Here is a 23155-nt window from a genome sequence, read left to right on the forward strand (position 1 = left end):
AGAAAGTAGACGCTGCTCATTTCACAAATACTGTAGTCCCACCAGTCCTCCTTAAGTTTTAAAGGTAACCCTTTTATGATTATATCAGCTAGTTTTGTATATATCCCAGGATGAATTTTATCAGGCCAAGCTGATCTGAAAGTATCTTCCTCATCCAATTAGTCTCTAAATTGTTCTTTCAGTATTTCATCCTGCATTCCTACCCTTTGTTGCTAGTGTGAATTCCATTTGCTATTGAACATAATTTGACATCTAATGAAGACTACAGCAAAAAAGAAAAAAAAAACAAAAAAAAGAACATTTCAGTCTTCTTACCATCACCTGTGGACCAACTCTTTTTTTTCCTCTTTCTAAAATGCATGTTTACAATGATTTCTTATGATACGTCACATCCCTTGCTAGTTGTTTGCATTCTATACCTCAGCTTTTCTAATTTTATCATTGTATTTTATTTCTGTTCTCATTTTTTAAAGATGGCACAAACTTTCCACTATGTGCTTTCCCTTTTCAGGTTGTTGAAAGGCTCATTATTTTCTCTCTTGCTATACTTCCTATCTTCACTCAGCATGCAGGCCTTACTACCAGTTTTTTGAAGGATCTGATAAGCTACTTGCACTCTCTTGCCCCTAGGAACAGTCTTCTAAATCTATGGAAGGCTATTTCATTGAACTGTTTTATTTTCTTTCTGTTCTTCTCTTCCTAAATATCATGACTTATTTACTCTTATTCACTTTCATCCAAGTTCCCTTTCATATTCACATTCTCAGGCAGTTTCCTCCAACTGGTCAGAATCAAATTCAGAAGACTTAGTAAAAACAGAGAAGTATGGTTTCAGGAACATATTCCGAGAAGTTCAAAAGGAAGGTGAAAAACTGATGAATGAGTTCTGAAGCCCTTTCAAACCCCAATATCCTGGTTATTGTTTTTCCTCTGAATATGTTTTAAACACTTTACATGATCTTCCTAAAAATCAGGTTTTCCAAAAGAAAAGCTTCTTTCTGAAAAAATTTAGAAGTCCAACATTTTACCTCTATGTAGAGCTACAGACCGTTTTTCAAATGTGTCCTTCCTTTTCTGAGTTACTGTCCTAATGCAGTGCTTCTTTCCTGATCGGTTCACCACACAATATGGAATACATGTTGGAAGGGATCTCCAGAAGACATCAAGGCCAACGCTCTGCTCAAAGAAGGGTCATCTATGAGGTCAGATGAGGTTGTTCACGGATTTATACTGCATGGTCTTGAAAATCTTTAAGGATGGAGACTGCACCAACTCTTCGGGCAACCTGTCCCACTGCTTTACTGTCCTCATGGTGAATTTTTTTTTTTCCTTATTTTCATTCAAAATTTCTCATTTCAGTTTACGACTATTATGAGTTTCGTAGGGACTGAAGTGAGGCCAACCAGTCTGTAGTTCTCCAAATTGTTCTTCTGGCCCTTTTTGAAGCTGGGTGCAACATTTGCTGTCCTCCAGTCATTGGGGACTTTCCCGGATCTCTGTGACCCTTCTGAGATATTCAAGAGTCAGTTTGCTCAGCAACCTTGGACACAGCTCATCTGGTCCCATGAACTTGCCTGGGTTGAGTTCTCTCAAGCAATCCCTCACTTAATCCTCAGTCATTGCTGGCAGCTCTCCTCCTCTCTGATCCATTCTCTAAGCAGAGAGTCCTGGGAGCCTTCTTGGGGAAGACTGAGGACAAGAAGGCCTTGAGTACCTCCACCTCATCTGTGTCTGCTCTCACTAAATCACCCACACCATTCAGAACAGGCCCACATTTTCCTTGCTCAGCCTCTTACTGTCAGTGTAGAGGCAGAAGCTCAGCTCATTGGCTGGGATATCCCTTGCCAGTCTCAACTCCATTTGAGTTTTGTCTTTCCTGACACCATCCCTATGTGCCCAAGCGATGTTTTTAGGCTTCTCCACAAAGCCTGTCACTGCTTCCACCTCTTATCTCTGTCATAGCTCCTCTGCTTAACCAAGCAGGTCTCCTGATACATCTCTTTGCTCAATGACATAATAATGTGCATGTTGTTTTGCCCTGCACCATTTTTTATTCTGTAACATACTAATTCTTTGTTATAGGTTTGTGCAACTTGGGAGATACAAATATTTCACAGACGTTGAATAAAGTGAATGTAACTTCACAGGAAAATAATACAAATATGGGACGGTGGATAACTTTTTTTTTTTTTTAATGAACAGGCTAATTAATAACATGCAGATTTAGGGCTGATTTATGTGTGACTCTCTAAAAGAATGTATCACAAAACAAGTTTAAATTCATGCACTGAAGTAGGCTTTTTTGTTGTTTTTAGTTTTGTTTCTTTTTCAGTCTAGTTCACCGTTATTCTGGATTTGCACATGTCTACTCTTATCTGGAGAGCAGATTTTTAAACATCAGTAGGGATATTAGTTGTTTGTATGTAACAACACCCTGGCCAAGTTTAACTGTGGACTGCACAGATGGACATTCAGAATGATGACAACAAAATGTCCCCTTCAGTTTATTACAGATCATAAAATTGCAATTAAATAAAATTTGTTATGTGTCAACTTGATTTGCTTGTATACTCCAATTATATTTTAATTCTGTTTTTATGGTATTTGGTACACAGACTTTGTTTCTATTGTTTTCAAATAAATCAACAACTTAGTAAGTTTCAGAAAGTACTTTAGAAACTCACAAAGGAAAACAATGAAAAAAACACACCCAAATTTCCATGAAGCAATCCCTTTTTGTTTAATCTTCTGGATGGGGCATCACAGATTCCTCTAAAAATGACTGTCATCACAAAGAATATAAATACCTCAAATTGGTAAAGTCAGTTGTGATCACACAGCAAGAAGCTGAGTTCTCCAAATTAAAAAGAAATGTATAAGATATTCAGAATATTTTCAGAGGCAGCTTCTCCATGCATGGGTCTGACTTGTTCCAACTTCAGAAAATGCAGCAGTAGGAGGGCTGCAAGTTACAACTTTAGGAGCTAAAGATGTGAGCGAGAGATTAGTTATCTGGTATTTCTAGCTTTGATTCTTAATGGGCGTTAACAAGTATTAACCAATATGGTAGTAGCACTCAAAGCCAGTGAAGGTCAGACTGGCCACTTACGCAGAGCAAACTAATTAATTTGAAATATAGCAGACTGCAGCTGATTTGTCTATGATACATAGATACAAGAAAAAACCCTCTATGTTCAATGACTATGTTGTCCATTCATATGACCTCTTTTTACAGAAATAATTAAAAAAATATAGAACTATTTTCAGACTGTTACGTTTTTCATTCCAGAATCAAATCTCTTTAAGAGAAACCATGTGCTAATTTGTTCTTATTCATGTTGTGGACCTTAAGGATACAGATCAACCAACTAAAGCATTCTGATTATCATTTCTGTAATTTTGTATTTTAGAATTATATCCCTTTGCTACCATTGTTTCAATTAAATAGAGCAGAAACTCAATAAGAATCTACACATCTTACAAATAACTATTCGAACTGCATATGTTAGTTATCTATAATCTAATGATTTCATGGTAATTGTCAAGTGCAGAAAATCTAACTGCAGTGTATGATACTGCCAAGATAAAAGTTACAAATAAAATCTGGAAGGAGTTCAGTTTGCTAGAAAAGCACAGCCTCCCCTATGAAACGGTTAGTTAAGCCTTATTTAATTGGGCTTTTCCAAGTACATCTCATTCATTTTCATCTACTTATTAATTTCTTTTCAAAACTGGTATCAAAGATCTGCTAGGTCAATAATTATTTTCACTACTTTAGAGTGATAAATGTTTTCCAAAACTTTTTATCATCATACAGAATATTAGCTAAAGATAATGATTCTAATACGCTAGTTTCCTGGTGTTTGGTATTTTGCCTTGTTCATGAACATTATATAAACATTCTTATTTAATTTGGGATTGCCTGAAAAACAGTTTACATCATAGTATTATGCAAAAAAAATCCATTATGTGCTTGCAAGTTTCATGAATTTTAGTAAGAGGAACAGTAAGTGATGATGAGTAATGGATAAAATCATACACTAATATACATAAATTTACAGTATATGTCTATTTGCTAGAGGATATTTCAAGTCTCAGACTTACTTGGCAGCAGCATCTTTTCTCAGCTGTTCGTGTTTCATTAGGAGATTCTTCCTCTCTTGAAAAGCCTTTCTAACTTTATATCCTTTATAGACAGCCTGAATTTTGAAAGCCGCAATGTCCTGTATAGCAGCTATAGACAGAGCTCCATGTTCTAACATGAACTGAATCACTTCATGGTGTTCCCCAAGCAAGGCATAATCAAGTGGCGTGTACCTGAAAAAAAGAACACAGCAATCATCACTGAACTAGATTCCTAATATAATGTGCATTCATGTTACGAGATTCATCCTGAATAAGGCAACTTCTAGCACGAAGACTGATTAAGCAGTGTTTTCAGTAGGCCACTGTTCTTATTTTAAATAATATTTTCCTTTCTTGCTCATTGTGCATACCATGATTATGTTTAAGGCTTATTTTAGTTTCCTAACTTGGCAGGGGGTAGACAATATTAGGTGCCAGACCCAAATCCTCAAAAGCCCTAGCCACAGGAGTAACTGCTTTAAGAAAACAATCTCAAAGAAGTTATTAAGGTTCACATATAGAAAGATCGTCTAAGAAAAAAGCAAGTTAAAATATATTTTGTGTTATTTACATATGCATTTAAGTTCTGAGGTTTTACTGTCGAATCTGGCTTCACTTCTATAACAATGACTGAGGACAGCAGAACTGGCCAGCAAGAGTATTAAACCTGCATTAACGAATAACATTTTTTTTTTTTAAGAAGCACTAGAAAGACTTAAGTCTGCTTTCAAATTGATGAGGGTGGTAAAAGTATTAAATCCCTTTGCTTTTTAATAGTGTCAAAGTTGCCTAAGCACTTTTGGAAAAAAATTCCTCCAATTTCTACTGTTGATAGGGAAGCAAAATATGCCTGCCTCCCTCACCAACACTGAAACATTAGGCAAAGATATTTAGTGAATGAAAATTATCAGTCACAAGCCACAATCAAGACCATATAACGCAAGATCTTCAAGCAGTAAGTGTCAACGCATATAATTGTGAAAATTAGGGCTCTTCTTGATGGTAACTTGCTAGGACACAATACTGGTAAGCAAAGAAAAACAGACAGAAAGAGCACAATTGGACTTGCCACCCAGCAATGATTTGATGGAAGGATTAACAGTATCTGAACTGAAGTGTCTACAGGAATAAAGACAATGACATAACACGAAAATCTGTATGTCAAGGTGTGTTGATAGCATTTAAAGAAAGACAGATTTTTTGATAACCCAGGACTGGGTACTTCAGAAATGACTTCATTTCAGGAAAACACGTTTTTAAAGTATAGCTGGTTTTGAATATTTTACTTTACAGGTACAAAAGATATTGAAGTAAGCTTTATGCTGCTAATATGTATGTAAAAAGACAATATTATGGATCCCAGTCATGCAGACCCATATTCTTAAACACGGACTCTCTGACTCCATTTGAACTACCTTAGAAAGTAAAAAGCACTCAATCAAATCTGAATAGGGGTTTGTATAACTGGACACTACCCATTCAAGGCTGCTCATGGACACTTCTCACAACAACCCATTAATCTGTTGTGTCAGTCCAAAGGCTATTAAAAAAAAAAATTCAATGGAAAAAAAAATTTGTAATCTCTAAAGCAGATAGCTTTTAAATCAAGCTGGCTTCACAGCAAAACACACAGAGAAGACATCGGCCATCAACTGTTATATGTAATCTAGCATTAAGCTGGTCAAGCTAGCCTGGCATCACACGATGCATCCAGGACATACAATTGGATAACCAAATGCAAAAAACAACAAACTTACCACCCTTCAGACTAGCACTTGATTACACACATGCACGGAAGTGGGCAACTTAAAATCTTAGATGAAATCTCAGCTCTATCTTTTCACAAGCCGATTTAGTTTTAACTGCTAGGTTTGAATCTTGAACTAGTATCTCATACTGCAGTCTAAGAACATCAAGAGAAGCTTCTTTCTGTAGGTATATTAGAAAAAAATCACTATTTTGTGAAACCGTTACTCAGTGAAAAAGCAGTTTCATCCAAGTAGATGAACCATATCCACCAGGTCATTATTACTCTCTTACAACGCTTGACTTTCTTTTCCACTATCCAAACTTCTGCTGTTTTAAAACTGGTTTTAATAAAACAGGGTTTTGTAGGTGTCTACTAAGAGGCAATTGTGCAATTTCTATATATAAAATATGTGTTTTGGAAAATTAAAGACTGATTCATCTCGAAATATTGGGGATATGCTTTGTTCTGCACATGGACTAGTGCTTAAGAGCTGACATTTGGAATACTGCTAGTTATATTTTGAGTAATCTAGGTTTATACATAAGAACATACATGAATGCCAGAAGAGAAACAAAAATAGATACTAACTAAATGGCTACAGTAACACCACAGCTAAGGTCTTTTTCTGATAGTTGAATATCATCAGTACATTCCAGCAATGTAAGGAAAAGAACAGGCTCCTTTCTAGCAAAATATTGGCTTTTAATCGTACTTATTAAGAGTAATTTAACTACAGCTGTTCATTTAATTTTCTATCAAAAATTACTAGAGAGAGTATTGGCACTACTTAATTAGGAACTACTTAAAGCTTTCATTTGTGTTTCTCACTAAAAAAATGAGAATACATAGAAAAGGAAAAGAGATCTGAGTGGTTAGAGTAGAGAACAAAGGAAAAATGATGAGGGAAAAAAAGCAATTAAAAACTGGGTTAACCAAGGAAGTTTCAAGCTTAGCACTAAAATACGGGGCTTAAAAGTATTTAAATCATTTAAAATGTTGAAATATTCAAATGTATATGACATGCTGATCATAATTTTATTTATGATTATGATGAGGTCATCTCCTCTAAAAAAGCATTACAAATTTCTGTTAACACTAATTATCTTCATGGTCAGGTGACTAATTTGAACTCCACAACCCAAATCACTTTTAAAAAACTATTATTTGTGTGTCAATGAAAGACAAAGAAAAGAGGTGTAAATGTACTGTCTCTTTATGATTATAGGAAGATTTTTTTTTTTAAACCAGGCCTTTAGAATACAGTCAATCACCAGGTAATTTGTAATCACCATTTTAAAATGTAACATTACATTTCTCCCATTTTCTTTCTTCATAGTGTATTCCCATCAAATAGAAAAATTCCAGTCTATACCAACAGCAGCGGAAATGCCTTTTCATTTTTTCATATCCATTGTCAACTTCATATAAATGAAAAACATCTTTAATATTTGAAATGAGACTAGAACGTAGAAATCCATAAACTCAAGGTTCAAAAGTATAAACAGTTGAAGTTTACACTTGCAATGTCTTACTTAAAGAAGAGATTTTTCACATTAGAAATTGAAGCTCAAGATTATAGCATTCCTTTTACATACAAGGAAGATCATGATTCTGTGAAAATATCTGAACATTAAACATTTAAATCAATAAGTAGCACTAATGCTAAATTAGAAAGTAACACATTCAGACAAGTAATACCTTTCCTCGCTGTTCTCCATATGATTAGGGAAAGCATCAAAACCAAGCAGTAACTTTATAGCATCAAGGTAGCCATTATTACAGAGCCAGTGTAAAGCAGTTCTTCCCTATAGAAAAAAAAGAAAAAAAAAATTATTCCCAAACTCTATCACACCACAATAGAAGTTACAAATCGTACTGTAGTTCAATGCTTTTCTGGACATGAAGGACAAGCAGATCTTCTAAATAAACTCACTTGTTAAAATAAAAGAGTACATCATTTAAAAATGACATCACCTACTTTTTTCTTTTTAAACTAGATCGCTAAACTAGTGTTTTTTTTACATAAAGTAGCTGAAAATTAGCATTAGGAGACTAGCCCTGCGGGTGATTTCTTTGCAGCTACGCTGCCCTGGTCTGAAGCAGCTCTCAGCAACCTTTGTAATTCAGACTGTTTTCTAGGTTGATCCAAAATACTCTGACAAGACTGAGAGAATTATTACAAAAATCAAAATCTGATGAAGTTCAGGGAAAGCTTATCAGCTCGGGCAAACACAGAAAGACAGACTCCAGTTGTGACTTCTCTCACATGAAGCAGAAGTCCAACTCACAATACGCTCACTGTACAGTACACTGGCTGCACTCTGTACAACCACTATCACCATTCTTGGGACTGGGATCACAGAATCACAGTATGAATACCTTGAGGTCTGTTATTATCGACAAAACATAGGTATTCCACTTCACTTCTAGGACACGCCTCTTGTGTCTGCATCTTGCTTTTCTGAACTCGAAATTTAGGAAATAGGCTAGAAGACTGGGTATCATGGAAAAATATAAAAAAACGTTCTGAGTCCAGTGCTAACAAGCTGGTCTATGAATGCCAAGTGCTGTAGAGCATCCTGTAGTGTCTCTGCGTGAAAAAGTGGCCTGGAGCTATGTGGACACCTTTATTCAGGCTGATGCCTTATGAAGCTGGTAGCAGGTTTGGAAAACATTCCCAGAATACTCTGGAGAACTCATAAGAAAAAAACACTTTTCCATTACCTGGAATTATTCATACCCTATAATGAATAACTAAAGAAAAGTTTAATAAATTGGGTGAAATTCTTTTGATTGATGAAGTTCTACTGACTTCAGAGAAATAATGTCAAATAACAAAGAAATCTGTTATATGTTGCACAATTATTCTGGCTCCTAATTCCACTTACTGCTTGAAAAATGGCACAAGAACATATAAACAAACCATAGATGTTTTTATTTATTTATTTATTACTTTCACCTGGAAGAGGTACACACAGATAAATAACTGAAGAAGTTCTATAACCTCACTTGCAATATCTTACTTGCTCTACCTCACTAACACATGCTGAAGAAACACTCTACAGACTATAAAAACACATTCCCATGTCACTTGTCAATAAGGAACATTAGAAGTGAAGAAATAAGATGCTTAAAATGATTCCTCATAAAAATCACACTTTGATGAGGCAAAGACAAAAATGATCAAGGAAAATATGTCTTCAATTCATGTTGCATATTAAACTATTATTTTTCATTCAAGACTTTAGAAGTGAAGCCATGGGAAAATTACGTCAGGATGCATTTCACTTCATGATAAACAGCAGCAAAAATGCTTCTATGTCCCAGAGAAGAGAATGATCTTTAAATTTATGGTTATTCTTAAGTTAATGAAATAGCCTCATGAACAACAACATACCTCTTTATCCTGAATATTTGGATCTGCGTTATTTTCCAGTAACACTACCATGCAGTTAATGTAACCTCCATATGCAGCACACTGCAAAGGTGTTCTACCTGCATAATCCTGCACATTAGGGTTGATTTTATTTTCTATCAAGATTTGGCACACATCAGCATTTCCTCCCAGGGCTGCCCAGTGAAGGGGTGAATGGCCATCTTGGTCAACCAAATCTACTCTTGCTCCTCCTGTAACAACAAATCAATTTTTGAACAAGAAAATTTTGAACGAAGAGAAAACAAAGACTAAGTTTATGTTCAACAGCAACTTTCTGGTAGACTGGCAATTCAGAGAAATACTTCTGAATGTAACATTAACATTATTATCTAAACTCAAAACCTAAACCAAAATGAATTGGCAATGAAATAATTTCAGTGAGGGTCAGTAAACTAACAGCTTCATAAGCTTTTGAGATCCTCTCAGATGCTTTAGAAACTTGAGATTTGTCAAACAGCCTTGAAAAATCTATTTTATGTTCTAGGCCTATTAATTTTAGTAAAACTTAAATTTCTTGACGACAATCACTTCTGATAACTAGACATCAAATGTAACCCCTTTTTAAATCTCTAAAGCATACAATATAGAATAAAAAGATAAAATATTCACAGTGTAAGAATGACTTAAAAAAAGTTTGTTTTTTTTTTTTAATTCAAGCATGCTAAGACTCTTTTATGCAGATAATTAATTTCTCTGTGTTCTTGTAAGATGCAAAAAGTCATTACAAAAATAAAACTCCACAATTACCTAAACTCAAACTAGCCATCAACAATGATTGTCTATATCATAAAATATAGAATTAATCATAACTTGGATTCTGAAAACCGAGTTTCTTGCATCAAAAGTTATATGGCATACGGGGTTGGAGGAAGAGCTTAACAGGAAGTTAAAGTGCAGTAGTTAACAAAGGAAACCAAACTTTTAAGAAAAGTCATTTGACAGAAAACTTGTAATTTGTTAGTCTGCATACTTCACCTGACAATAAATGGGATACTATCTCCAGTAGGAGGGAGACTGCTTCTAGCCTACATCAAACTTTTCTGTGAGGTTAAAATGAAAGAACTTTGCTAAGATACCACTGTTTTTTCACCCTATTTTGTACAGTTCAGCAGAGCTTTTACAATTATCTAAAATTGTGTGCATTATTAAGTCTCATTTCTGTTTACAATTAAAATACTGTTTCTAAAATCCAATTATGGGAAAATATTAATGATTTGGGATTTTTGATAACTACTTTAATTAAAAATAAGCATTCATTTAAATAGTCAAAAAGTTTCCAAAGACAACTAAAAGTGATGTCTGACATAGAGGAAGCTTTATGCGGTCTTATTTATTGAAAGAAAAAATAAAAAGAAGAAAAAACCACCAAAACAATGACTTGTCAGGGGAAGACGTGGTTGAGAGACTAGAATGTACTTGAACAGGCTTGAACAAAAAAAAGCTGTGGAAAGAACTATCCCTGTTTTGAAAGTTTAGATTTAACCTTCTAGCCCTTTCGCACATTGCTCTGAAAATTTCTTTTATTTACTAATACTGTTCCACAAAGGGTACTTACAGACAATACTTTCTTTAGAGGAGTAATTTTCTACCCCCATTCTTGCTCAGCAATGCTATTAATTCCACAGCCAGACATAAAGGAACATCAAAATTCTGAACAGGTTTGTAAATTTTTTAACAGCTGACCTTTAATGAGCGTTTGTATCACTTCTTTGTGTCCCATCTCACAGGCTCGGAAAAGTGGAGTGTGTTTCATGACATCCAAAGCATCCACCTGTGCATTATGTTCCAACAGCAATTTCACTGTGCTGACATGGCCAGAAAGCGCAGCAGCGTGTAATGCTGAAAGAATAAAGCAGTAAGAAAAAGAAATCACCATACCATGAGCTTTGGAGGTTCGCAATTAGAACACCCAAATTAAAAAATAACTTTGATTATTTTGGTGGAAAAAGCTGCTTTTCAACTGTAAGAAACTGAAGAATCGTAACAAGTGACAGGCAATCACGATCCATGTTTCCTTGTCATACAAGCAATAGAGCACAATAAGCAGAAAAGCTGTTAGCTCTGAAACATGTTTTTAACTTGCACAAATAGGAATTTTAACCTCAACAGCAGCAAAACTGGGTTATATTGATGACTGTGGAAGTTTACCAGCTTTTGCTTAAAAAATTAAGAGATCATATGATCTACTTCTGCCTCTGCTCCGTGGCATTTGTTGCATTACCCCAATGGACATGAAATTGCCCATTTCCAAAGAAATAAAGCTTTCATTATTTCTTCAACGTCTTCTTGAAAGTGCCATTTTTCCTTTCAAACAAGCAAAGCTGTCTCAATTAGAACTAACTCCAGATAACATCCTAGCTGTTCATCCCCCTGCTTTTTTTTTCAGAATTACTTGGAGAAAATTTTACACAAAATTATGTAGAAAGTCATTACATCTCACACAGTATCTGCAACTCTTTGCTTCCTTTAGAAAAGAGAAAAAGATATTGGACAAACCAGATACTACATTTCCTCTCACCCTTACAGTTTACGAAGTTCAGTTGTATAAAAACTATGCTAATTAATTTTGCAGACTCCTACTCTTCCGCATTTTTGTCGTCTCATCTTTGAAAGTACACCGATTTCACCGAATCCAACAAATAACACAGAGCTACATTAGCGGAGTAAGACCACAGAGGCAAAGACATGGTGTCTTATGACTGGAGTTCCTAACGCAGCATCCTGCTGGCACTGTCATCTGCAGTTGAGGAGAATGCTGAAATGCCAGTACCACCAGTTCAGGGTTCTTTCTGAAAGAAAGGCAAACTACAGATAGCAATGAGATTCCAAGCAAATGGAGGACATGTATCGGTGATTTCACTTACGAATTGATTTCAAAATGCTTTGGATTATTTCCTACAGTCAGCAATTGAATAAAATAATCTACATTTTCAAAGCTACGCTGCCTCACATCTAAATTATTTCATTGATAACAAAATACAAGTAATATAGAATGAAAATGCAAAAATGTGCAATTCATAAATCGCACATCATTTTGTGCTGTGCATTCTTATTTCCCTATGAAATTTCACAAATACTCGAACTTGGTGAGAATTCAATCTGCTCAAAGGAGCACGATGCGGGGCTGTAAACAGCGCCTACATGTTTCTACTTGTTTAATGTTAAAACAGGCAGGGTCAGGATCCAGCAGAGGCATTACAGAGGCCCACCACAAAGGCCAGAGTCAGAAGGAATTGCTTCTTGAACCTTAGCCAGACTATCAAACTGCCAGGCTTTTTGTATTTGCCTGCCACTGTTTGCCACTGATGCTGCTTCAAGCAGCTTATGAAACAGTAGCCTGGCATAACCTGTTACACAGATGCTAAAACACGCGGATTGTTCATAATGACAGTGAAGCAAATCTCGCAGGATTGCACTGCCTTAAAACACAGATTCTCAAAATCAGTGGTAGGAACTGGAGTTGTGGTACAGACAAACGAGGCACTTCCTACAAGAAATGGGGTCACAGCCTGAGACAATACGAGTTGTGCTGCCTTAATAATGGAAATGCTGCTGTTAGGATGGTACTAATGTTCAAAAAAAAAAAAAAAAAGGACACGGGGGCATTCATCACATTCCTGAAAAATATCTCTAAGCAGCAAGATCTGCGCTAGCTAGGCGAGTGGGTGGCTATAAGTAGAAATTTGACAGGAATGAGGTCCCTGCTGCTTCATACAATTTGGATGGGCCCCGTTTTCATGTCCTGACCTCACCGTAAACTTTAGGTTCTGGTTTTTGTACTGCACTTCTTATGAAACCAAAGGCAGTAAAGCACTCAATCAGATGACACATGGGGTGTGTATAACAATACAATAGAAAAAGAGCTGCTGTGTCAGCTTGGCCGGTCCTTCCCCTCGATCACTCATTCTGACGCAGGCATCTCGTTTCGCACTTTGTGCTCAATATTTTCTTGTAAGCCAAATTTTCTGTGATGGAGTCACGGTGACTGAAGAGATTCCTCGGCCAGCTGCTCACAATAGGACCGTTGTTGAGCTGACAGACAGAGCTCTCACCATTGTACGCAGTGACGGCAGAGCTATAAAGCTGCCCCTGTAATGCTCCTGCAGCGCTGCTCTCCGAGAACAGTGAAATTCCTTTCCCTTGGTGTCATTCTCCTACACAATAAGGAGAGCCTTGCTGCTCTCTCGAAGCTCTGAGCTGAATGGAGAGCTTGCTCTTTTGAAGTAAATGCAGAAAGCTACGTTAACGCAGCAATATAACTGGGCTTAACCGGGTCTGGGCACAAAAGTCAGCAAAACACAAACTTGAACTCTCCTCAGCAACTGTATCCCAGGCACAGGGGCATGTACAATATTTTCTATTACTGCATGGTTTCCTGTTAGAATACAGCGCTACTTTGCCCTCGCCCAAACTTGGGGAGGATTCGGAATCTTCAGAAAAAAATCAGGTCCGCATTCAGAAGGTGATTTAGCCCTGGGCTTCCTTGGAGGTTTACAGCTCACTATAATAAAGTTCATGCTACCGCACATATTTCCACAATGGTGAAATTCAGATTGCTTGACAGCAAGCAAAGAATGGCACAGCTCTGAACTTTAAGACTATTAGTGGGCTCTGCACAACAGCGGTTTCAAGTAAATGGAAAATCCATTAATTTCCTTGGATTAAAAGCCCAACAACAAAATCAAGATTAGAAAGTGATTACACATCACTGCTACAAAAGGTGTAAGACTCAAGGATAATACAACCAACCACCTGAGTTATTCAAGCATGAAATCCTCAACTGAGTAATTTCAGCAGCACAGTCTCTGACTAGTGTCTGCAAAGAGCAAGCCCCTTTATAAGGAGGTTTTGCACACAGCAACTACAACATTACTGCTCTTTAAGGTCCGAAATACTCTAAGGCATTTAAAAGGGACCTGTCACAAAGGAACAGAAGCAGGCAGGACTTCTAAAAGATGAAACAAAAATAAAATGGTAGAGTATGTAGTTTGTAAAGTCATCAGACACAAAGACTGAGATTTTAGATATTATCTGTCACCCTTTTTAAGACAAAAATTACAACCCATCATAACCTGAAAAGAGTGATCTTTGGTGTGCTAGTTTGTAAGGAAAGCAAGAATTCAGATTTTTAAATAGAACTTTAAAATAACTATATTTCACAGCGTAAAGACCAACCTAAAGCCAAAGGAAGTAAACATTTCAAATTGCAAGTAATATTCTTACTTGCTGTTTTTCAAATGCTGAACCATGCAACTCTGACATTGCACTTATTTACAATTTTATGTAATTCAATAATAGAAACCATAAGGGTGGTCTGAAAAGAGAAAAGCTGTTAAACTTGCTGGTTTTTTTTCTTGTTTAGGATACATTGTCACTGAAAGTTCTCTAAACCTAAGCATGCAGCTTGGTCTGGTTTGTGTGTGTGAAGCCAAGATAATGCCACCTGAGTACACTTTAAAACAAGGATGTTAACATTCATTTAAACAAATCTTACAGTGCACATTCTTGTTTGCTCTGATTGCACATCTATGATTTAGTTTTCTTTTTAGGAGAAACACTGTCCACACAGGAAAGCATCTTCCACTGTATTATTCACAAGCATGTGCTCTATCAGTGTGGCTAACATTTTAGTAGTTGTTATGCGTAAGTATACATTTCTGCACCTAACTTCTAAATTTGTGACCTGGATGTGACTGGTACAGGGCAGATCATGGCTCCTCTCACACAGGTTACTCCTACAGACTGCTGCTACAAATTTATGCCCAATATACCCACACTCCTCTTTTTTTTTTTTTTCTATTCAGATGTCATCAGCACACTGTATGTCTCCACTACTTCTACTTTTATTTCCAACATTGTTGAAAATACATATCCCTCAACACCCATATCCCTGTCAGAACTGTTACTCTGTTTTTGTTGATTGTACTACATAGATACAATGTTTCTACCACATTTTTTTTTCTTTAAAAGAGATAAATTTACACTTGCTATTGGAAATTTGGAATTTCATGACTTGTGTGTTTGAATTCTGAAACACTGTGTTGTATACTTATCTTTTGCTTTGGGCTGACAATAGTGTGATAAACTTGGGCATTATCAAGTTTAACCTCTTGACTGGACAAAAGAAGTGCAATAGCTCTCTTTAGTACGCTATCTCTACACACAGCTATGTGTACTTAATGATTTTCATGATGATAGTTCAGCCTCTTCACTGGTTAGTTTGTTGTATATTGTTTCAAGGTTAACAATGACAAATAAATAGAGGTTTTTAACAGGCATTTTCAGGGACAGCTTTTTATGTAATTACATTTCATTTTATTCTTCAATATATGGAATAGCTCTTCCTTTCCCATGATTAGAGACCTACTAAATAGCAACACAACAATACATATCCTCTTGTTGCTGTGTTTTAAATGAACTGGTTCAATCTGCACAGACACAATTTGTTTCCTTCCCACAATAAGGCAAAGACGTAACTCACACATGTAATTAAGCTAACACAGAAACATTTTGAGGATTAAGCAATGTATCTAGGAAAAGATTACTATAGATGCTAACATTATTTGGTGGAAATCACACTAACTGGAAACATCCAGCGGCTCTTTACTGAAAGGCATCTTACCTGTGCCAGCATACTTGTCTGTCATATTGATATCGATATCCAGTTTCAAATTCAGCATAGTCCTAATGACATCGTCACTGCCTTTCCCAGCTGCCCACATGAAGGACGTTCTTCCCTCAAGATCTGAGTCATCTTTTACAGAAGGATGTTTCAAAAATACTTCAACTGTTTCCTGAAAAGACATACTATTGAAATTAACATTAAAAGGAATCTGTAACAACAAGAAACTATTGTGTCTCATTTGGCTGTTTATGAAGCAAATCAAAGCTTCCTTTTTCCTTTTTATGTTTATATAGACTAATAGATCAACAGAAGCATTTTATTTTCTACTACGCCCTTTTCCTCTTCAGCATTCATATCCACATCTTTAACTGTGAGTTTAACACTGTCATTCATTTTATATTCTTTTCTTTTTAGTGTCAAATATCATGTGTTCATCATAAGGAAGTGAAAGACACTGCTATCATTGTGAAGAAAGCTATGGGAAATGGGAAAAATATTATTGGCTTATCACAATATTACTGCAATGTTAAGATGCTAAAATAATTCTCCTTCATTATACTTCTCTGCCATATTTTTTTTTTTTTTGCTTTAAACCTGAAAATGACTACACGTGCAAATACTTTAGCTTGCTTAACTCTCGAAGTCTGACTGTTCAAAAAAAACAAAAAACAAAACAAAACAGGACTTTAGGAGAAATATAGACACATTTCCTAATATTCAATTATATTACGTTACTAATTACTGAAATGTTGTAAGTAAAAAAAAAAATTAAGAAATTCTTTACATTTGTGTCCACTTGAGACTTTCCAATGTAAACGTCAGACTAAAATCTCTCTTTAAATTAAAGAGATTGATTTAAATAATTATTTCTTCAAATGCTGTGTTTGTGTTAAGCTCTCAGCAAACAAATCTACCTTCTTAACCTTCTGCTAAATTCTTAATAAGTCTCATAGTATAGTAAGGGTGAGGTAATCACTGCTGGAAGAAAAAGAATTGGGGGAAGGTTTTTCCTTTTCTATCTAATGGCTTACAAATGCTGTGTATCTAACAGTTAGTAAACACCTATTAATAGTCAGTGATGACTAAAATCTGAAAAAAGTGGGATTTATTATTTTATTAGATTTTTTTTTTTAATTTTAGTGTTAGCACTATTTTATCCTTTCCTTCATGTGACCACAAAAAAGCTCCATCACTGCCCTGCGTAGGATGAGAATTTCTTGGCTATAATAAAGCCCTGGCTCAAATGCTTAAGCTAGAATCATGAAGGTGTTTAAGAGGCTAAGTCCAACTGATCAGTTGTTTTTTTTAATTAGTATTTATAATTTCATCCCTCTAAAGAAGTAAGAAATTTCTCCTTTATGTTAATGTGATCTAAGATCTTAACGTCTTTGTGAATTTGGGTCCATATCTGAACTACCAGTTTACTGTAAAAAGGTCCAGCCAGAAATAATGAGGAATGTAAGCATTAAGCCTTCCACACAAAACAGCATGGGTTTATAGCTTTGTGTACTCACATTGACCACCGCTACACCTCAGATACAATCGGCGACTCATTAGGCTAACAACTCAGCACCCTACCAGAACTCTGCACTGCTTGATATCCTGCAAAGTGAAAACCTGTAAGAAGGCTGGACCTTTTCAATACTAAGGCACACATTCTACAAGCATAAATAAGTAATATTATTTTTCCATTAAGTTTTAGCAAATCAACCTTTCTTTTAACTATGCTTTTTTTTCCTAGAATTTTTAATGGGAAAAAGTGGAAGAAAATCCCATACTGTTGTAAGAGTTATTTTCCAAACTGAAGATATCACAGCTTGAAAACCAAAATGGAATGAGATTAGAACAGGACTGTCAAGAAATCAGAAAATAAAAATATTAAATCATTTTAATTCTACATGTATTTTGTCATGAAAAACCACGTGTTTTATCTCTGTTAAAAATGTGGAGAAAACAGAATAAAAAACAACAAAGCTGAAAAACAACAGTAAAGGAGGGAAGTAAACTTGGATCCTTTCATCCTGTGCTATCAAGAAACTGAGAATTACTAAATATTCAAAAAATGGGTATCCATATTTCACTTACTGGTAAATCTACACAAGTATGTGAAAGTGAAATATCTTGGATATCTCCATAAAAATAATAAAAATAGAATTTACTCCTGCATTGTGCCTACTAAGGTCAATGCTATTAGAATACCTGCCTTCACACATGAAATTCAGAAACTAAAAAAAAGATGTCAGTTTGGATCTTTTGTGGGATACAAAGGACATGTAACCCTTGGGCAGCCTATTTGGGTGGTTATGTTGGGAATTTTTTCTTCTTATTGCTATTTCTTCTATAATAATTGGGGATAAGTTAGTCTAAAGAATAAATGCTTCACCTAAATTAATTGCCAGCTAAGTCTCTTCAGTCTCAAAAAAAAAAAAGGACAAAAAGGTCATAGAGTGAGTACATAACCTGAGGAAAAACAATAAAGAACAAGATATTGAATTCAGTAAAACTGACAGCAACCAAAATATTTACAATAAACAGAAAAGATCAAACTTTCTTCTTCTTGTTACAGACAAAGAAACATTTTAATGGAGAAACAGACCATGCCTGTCCAAACTTTGGCAGTGTGAACAGAAGAATAATGTGGTTCTCAAACCATAAATATATGGATGCTACTGCCAAAACAAACAGGGATGTGTCTCCACTCAGTTGTTTGACCATGTATATGGAATGCAGTGGTGGGAATTACTCTAGGATTTTTATGTAATAGGAAAAAAAAAAAAAAGAGAGAGAGAAGCTCCAGACAATTGAGGCATGCATCAACATTGGTGCTTGGATCGCATCATCAGCCAGCAGAGGCTTGTATATCTGTGTGAGCCTCTCCTGTTTCATTCGTCATGTAAGACAGGAAACAGTAAATTCATTGTAAGTATACAAGATTACAAAAGAATGTCCGATTCTATCACCTATTCTGCTTCCCCATAAAACCCAAAATATGTCATAGTTTGGCTGGCTGGCAGGATCAAAAGGCAGTAACATAATGAAAATGTCTCACACAGCTAAATCAAGCTCCGAGAAATAAAGCCAGTATGAAAAATTATTTTGTAGGAATGTATCAATACAGAAAAGGAAAAAAAATAAAAGCATACAGGGATAATCACTATTTTGTAAATAAAAACATTCTATCTTTCCCGTAGATCTTTCCCTGTTTAAGAGTCTGATTCAGACCAGAGAGAGAGGCTTTTACAGCATAAATATTTTAGGTATGTGAGTCAGACCCAAACTGTACATACCGCATCATAAATGGACAATAGTCAGCACCACTAGAACATTGTGAAAATGCATGAATTACAAATGAGATGGGCTCCAATGAAAGTCTAAATTAAAAAAATAAAACAAACCAACATAACTCTATGTTTTTACTTAGACCACCTTCAAAAAGAAGAAAAAAAAGCCACGTTGCTTTCACAAGGAAACAGAGGCCTGACAGCTGTGGTATTAATACACATTGGTCAGCTGCCTCTTGCAGTAGTTCTTCTGAAAACCATTCAAGACACAAAGATACTAAAAATTTATTTGTTTTATGAAAAACAACATGTGGGTGGCAAGAAAGACGAAATTAGTACCCCTGTTAAGAAAATGGTGCAATATGAACTATATAACTACATTAATTAGGCACTAGATGACCCTTTATGTAATGGGATTTTGCTGAAATCAGCCTTAAAAAGCAAAAGCACTGTAAAATAGTAGGTGTCATTCTACTTTCCATTGAAGTACCGAGGTGAGTATCGTGTACTCTGATGCAAACATATAAATCAAAGGGCCTTTGCTAATAAAGCAAATCTTTAAATTTATTTTTAATAATTTGAAATTAAACATGTTCATATAATTACTAGGAAAACTCTGAATTAAGCTTGTGCTGACACTGTTTATGATTTCAAAAACAACTCAAATGCTTTGTTACACTGTAAATATTTCAGCAAAATACACTTACTTTACACTTAGGGTATGTACTACTTACAGCAAAGTTGCTCTGTGCCGCATAATGTAGAGGAGTTGCACCTTGGCTATCAGATGGGATAGTTCCAAACTTATTTCTTTCTAATAAGAGATGGACAATCTGAGCATGACCTGAGAAAAATGTAATAAAAACATGCATTTATCAAACCCTGAAGTTAAACACTTCCCTATTAAAAAATCAGAAGAAAACGAACAGACTTCAATAAATACTGTTTGTGTTGTAGCCACAATGGTCTAAACACTAAGAGAGAATCATAAGACTTGATAATTGCACTGTTAAACCCGGCATACACCTTATTCCCAATAGTATTCCAGTTCCATATTCTGTACCCTCATTTCTGAGGGGCACCTACGAATCAGAATGATGAATGACTAGGAATGTGTTCCAAGAAAGATTTTATACTTTTTCAAAAGACAGCATTAGAGCACTTCTTTAAACAAAGAAACCAGCATTAGCTGGTCAGAAAAGTGCAATATTAATATTATAATGAATGAGGTGAATATGTCCAGAAAAAGCTTCTGATGATTCAGCTGAGATGCTGCATTTGACTGATAGCCGGTCAGAAGCAGAAAAGTCAGCATAGACTAATAATGATGTCCATTTGTCCATCATCCAAGCGTGGATTCTTTATTCAGGTTCTATTCATACAAAATTTCAAGTAAAAGTGTACAGCAGAATCTGGAGCACAGTCTACTACTACCAGTTGCTATATCTGCAAAAACCACCAAGCTGACACACACAGCTCCTTCCACTAAAAGATTTGAATGTCTTCAGATTAAAATCACAAAACTGGGGAGGATGGGTAAACTTTATATCCAACTCACAGACAGGAAAACAAAGACCCAATATAGTGTATTACCATTAAAATCAACTGATCCTCTCATATGCTTTCTTCCGCAGGCATATTTAGCTCACAGAATATCTTAATTTAATATTTTAAAGAAGATACTGTAAGGCAAAAAAATAAATAAAAATCCTTTGACTTTACAAGTGTAATCTCCCAGTATCTTGTGTGAGAGCAAAACAGTCTATTTTGCATTATGTTCCTTTTGCACAATTGACATAAATTGTTAGAATAAATGAAGAAAAAAATAGGTCAACTAGCAGTAGACTACTTAATGAAAACAATAATGGTACGAAAATGTAGCTTTGTAACAGATGTAGTATGTAGCTTTTCAAAACCTAAGAGGTGAAGGACTAGACAAGCTTTCTTTTGCAGAATAGCACTTTCAGACCTTGTATGTATAGAAGGATCAGAAATGAGAGAAGATGGTCAGCTTGTGTCAAAAAGGATGAATAGTCATTTGGGATTTTTTTTTCTTTTTTCCTGAAGGACATGGAACCAATAGCTTTAGGGTGTACAGGAAAATTTTTCTTTCCTTTCAGCAATGAAGACAAGACTGGAACCACAACACCACACACTCTGTCTCTTCCTACCAAAAAAACACTATAGAGAAGAGAATTAATGTTGCTGTGTTCTTCCCATCTCAGGACTATTAAACAGGTGCACTGAAAGAAGCTGGTTCAGAGTGCAATCCCAGCAGAAAAAACACAGGAGTACAGAAACTGGAAAAAAGTTGTCCAAACTTTGAGTACACAAATAGAAAAAGAGCAACTGAACTCTAATCAGGACAGGAGGTCTACCTAAATCATCTATGAGAAGAAAGACTTGAGGGGGGTTGAAAAAAAGAGTTGTACTTGGTGAAACAGTAAATAAACTGATGCAAAGATGGATCTTACTAGAACATCGATAGTTAGATTTTCCCAGGTAAACGCTGAAACTCCATTCTCGAGGTCAAGAACTGTCATTTCTGCAATACTTTTACTTAGAAGAGATGCAACTTGGGTGAGACTTTCACGTACCTTCACAAAATGAGAAATACCAGGAGCAACAATACCATGAGGTACAGTCACACGCAACCCAGCAACCCATCATCTTTAACAGAATATCTGCGCTGCATTCCCGCAATACTAAAAGTCTCCTACTATTAAGACCATTTAATAACATCATAGACTCGCTGAGATCTATATACAACATGTGGTATGTAACTTTAAAAAGAACCCTAAAAATTAATCATGAGTTACCAGTAAGAAGTTCCTCATGGGCATATGCCACTTAGAGACCTCATCAAGTTCGCAAACACTCTGGTGGTCTTGGCACACCTTCCCCCTTTATCCCACATTGATAAGACACTCCATTTTTCCAGCAGACAAAATTCTCTCTTTAAACACAATCGATTTCAAAACATGATAAATATTGCTTCTTGGACAGAAACAAGTGGTAATGACTGTTTCTTTGGGGGACTGACCTGAGGACACTTAAAATGTTTCACAATTTCTCTGTGGAAATTCAATAAATATACTAACTTGAATGCAAATGCAAATTTGAGAACTTAAAAACAAGCAATCAAGCAAACATAAACAAACTACATGTATATTGTCACTGGAGTTGCAATAACTCGTTCCACCGAGCAACTTGATTCTTTCATTGGCATTTTTTGTCAGTAGTGTCCCAAAGGATCACGAGGATGAAGTCTGTTAAAAGGGGAGTGAGAATGTTGGAAGATTCTTTCTTTTTATCAAGCACTCAACTGATTTTTTTCTTTCTCCACTGAGCAGAATGGAAACGAGGAGGTCAATTTTCAAACTTGTATTGTTTTTGTGCCTGTCTTTTTATGAGGCTCATTTTCCTGTATTTAGACTATTTATATTTAATCAGATTTTTAGCTATTTTGCAAAGATTCAGTTTTGTAACCTGTAAAACCAAAGAGCACAGAATTCACATATGTAACATCACAATTTACAGAGCATCTGAGTCTCAGGAAAGTAATGTGAACAGAAATAAACTTTCCCTGAGTAATCAGCAACAGCATAAAATAGAGAAAAAATCTAACTGATCATGTTTTGGGGGAGGAGCTGGAGTAATTTTTGCCATTATTTTTTGCCTCTGCAACAATATTTCCTTTACTCTCTTGTGAGGGCCACCTCATTCAGCGCCTCTTAAAGAGGACACTAGTAGAATTGAGCAAGATTTCCTGCTAAGTCAAGTCAAACTTGATCTTTTTTCTATTTTTCATAATAACAAAGCAGCATAACTTGGAAGAAAAATAATAATAGAGACAATGATATGAGCCTGAGGACCGTCTGGATACGTAACTGTTTTGCAGAAACAGACCTGGGGTCCTGGTGGACAAGCTGAACAGC

The 23155-nt window shown here is 35.7% G+C and overlaps 1 protein-coding gene across 9 annotated transcripts in view; it reads right to left on the bottom strand.

Annotated features, from left to right (window-relative positions):
- The window catches only part of INVS (inversin), a 99982-nt gene that overhangs the window by 18143 nt on the left and 58684 nt on the right, over nucleotides 1-23155 (bottom strand). For all 9 annotated transcript variants that reach the window (XM_080582793.1, XM_080582792.1, XM_080582790.1 and 6 more), the window contains 6 exons: nucleotides 19952-20061; nucleotides 15934-16105; nucleotides 10995-11150; nucleotides 9273-9502; nucleotides 7574-7680; nucleotides 4105-4317 (listed from right to left, as the gene is read on the bottom strand). In XM_080582793.1, the coding sequence (XP_080438919.1) occupies nucleotides 4105-4317; nucleotides 7574-7680; nucleotides 9273-9502; nucleotides 10995-11150; nucleotides 15934-16105; nucleotides 19952-20061 (988 nt within the window). The remainder of the gene's footprint in view (nucleotides 1-4104; nucleotides 4318-7573; nucleotides 7681-9272; nucleotides 9503-10994; nucleotides 11151-15933; nucleotides 16106-19951; nucleotides 20062-23155) is intronic.

Source organism: Anser brachyrhynchus (genome assembly GCF_964034855.1).
Source record: "Anser brachyrhynchus genome assembly, chromosome: 2".
NCBI lineage: Eukaryota > Metazoa > Chordata > Aves > Anseriformes > Anatidae > Anser > Anser brachyrhynchus.